The sequence below is a fragment of the Belonocnema kinseyi genome, chromosome 3 (genome assembly GCF_010883055.1).
Source record: "Belonocnema kinseyi isolate 2016_QV_RU_SX_M_011 chromosome 3, B_treatae_v1, whole genome shotgun sequence".
Classification (NCBI taxonomy): Eukaryota; Metazoa; Arthropoda; class Insecta; order Hymenoptera; family Cynipidae; genus Belonocnema; species Belonocnema kinseyi.
In genome coordinates this window covers 61,382,220-61,383,749 of record NC_046659.1, presented here as the reverse complement: position 1 = coordinate 61,383,749, position 1,530 = coordinate 61,382,220, and the positions used below count along the sequence as shown (strand labels likewise).

At 33.8% G+C, this 1,530-nt stretch overlaps 1 protein-coding gene across 1 annotated transcript in view; it reads right to left on the bottom strand.

Moving 5' to 3' along the window:
* Positions 1 to 1,530, bottom strand: part of LOC117169089 — an 18,105-nt gene that overhangs the window by 7,608 nt on the left and 8,967 nt on the right. The window contains 1 exon segment of the mRNA XM_033355208.1: positions 50 to 245. Coding sequence (XP_033211099.1) covers positions 50 to 245 — 196 coding nt within the window.

Genomic DNA, 1,530 nt, shown 5'->3' with positions numbered 1-1,530 from the left:
AACTTATCAAATCATTTATATGGTGATTATTTAATTTGTGGTTACTTACCGTGACATTCTTTATCACTATCAAGGTACGGTGGTGGCCTTACTTTAGGTGGCTCTGCATTAGGTGACTCTACAAAAGCATAATAACCTTCAGGAGGTTCTTCTTCCGGGGCAATTGTGTTTAGAGAAGTTGGTTTTGAGCCTTTTTCTTTTTCTTGGTTCTCTACTCCGAGGGAAACGCCGCATAGCACTATCATCTGCAAAAAAATCCATTGCATTTTTTATGTTAAACATATTAAAAAGCTTAAACAGAATTGAAAATAGACAGTAAAAAGAACAGTAAAATTCATAACAATGAGGCTTTAAATTTATATTTTTAGATTGTATAAAATTCTACCTCAAACAGGGCTGGTTCATATATTTATTTAAATCGCGACATAGAATATACCATATATTTAAATGGATATAAATCAATAAATATTATTAACGCAGTCAATCATAAAAATAAATACTGGACCGAGGAGGTAAGTAAATGACCGATATTTTTCTTGAAAAAGTGGGAGAGCACACAGAATTTATTTTTTGAACGATAACTTTTTTAATTCATGTAATTTGAACCATTAGATCAAATGTTTGACATTAGTTTTTTTTTAGATATTCTAGAAAAATCGGATCGGCCGAATTGGGTATCATTTTTGTTGCATATCAAAATGATATTGATTTCGGTATCATTTTAAACACTTCTTTTACTGTGTTATCAGTTTTTAGCCATATCGCTGTTTTTACCGTTTTTATCCATCATATTGGTTTCGCCATTTTTAATTTTTATCCAGGATTCGAAATGAGGGACCTGAAAAATCCCTGAACATTAAGTCCAAAACCTGAACCGAATAAGTTACGCTTACCCCGAAATGGATTTCGCATATTAAGATACAAAATCTGGATTTTTAACTATATATGAAAAAGACCTAGATATTAAGCTACAATATTTTGATATTTAAAATTAATATGAAGGTATTCAAAACTCTGAAAATCAAAATATTGTGATATTAAACTTTACTATCCAGTTCTTGAGTGTTATAATATCTATTTTTCTCCGTGGATACACATAATATTATTATATGTTCTACTAGGCAGTAAGTCCCTGAAAAATGAAACACGGAGACGTTTTTTTGGCCAAAGTCAGTTTTATTTTTCAACATACTCTCCTTTTAGGTCGATACAGCGAGTCCAACGATTTTCTAACTTTTTGATACCGTCCGAAAAGTACTCGATCGGAAGGTCTCCAAAATACGCCTCAGTTTCAGCTATGAGCTCCTCATTTGAGTAAAAACGCTTACCGGTGAGCCATCTCTTTAGGTTAGGGAACAAGTAATAGTCGCTGGGGGCCAGGTTTGGTGAATACGGTGGCTGAGGAACCAATTTGAAGCCGATTTCATGCATTCAACATCATATCATGAATTTTTTCGACATTTTCTGGTGTAGTGACCTCTTTTGGGCGCCCAGATCGTTCAGCATCAACTGTGCTCGTACGGCCACAAC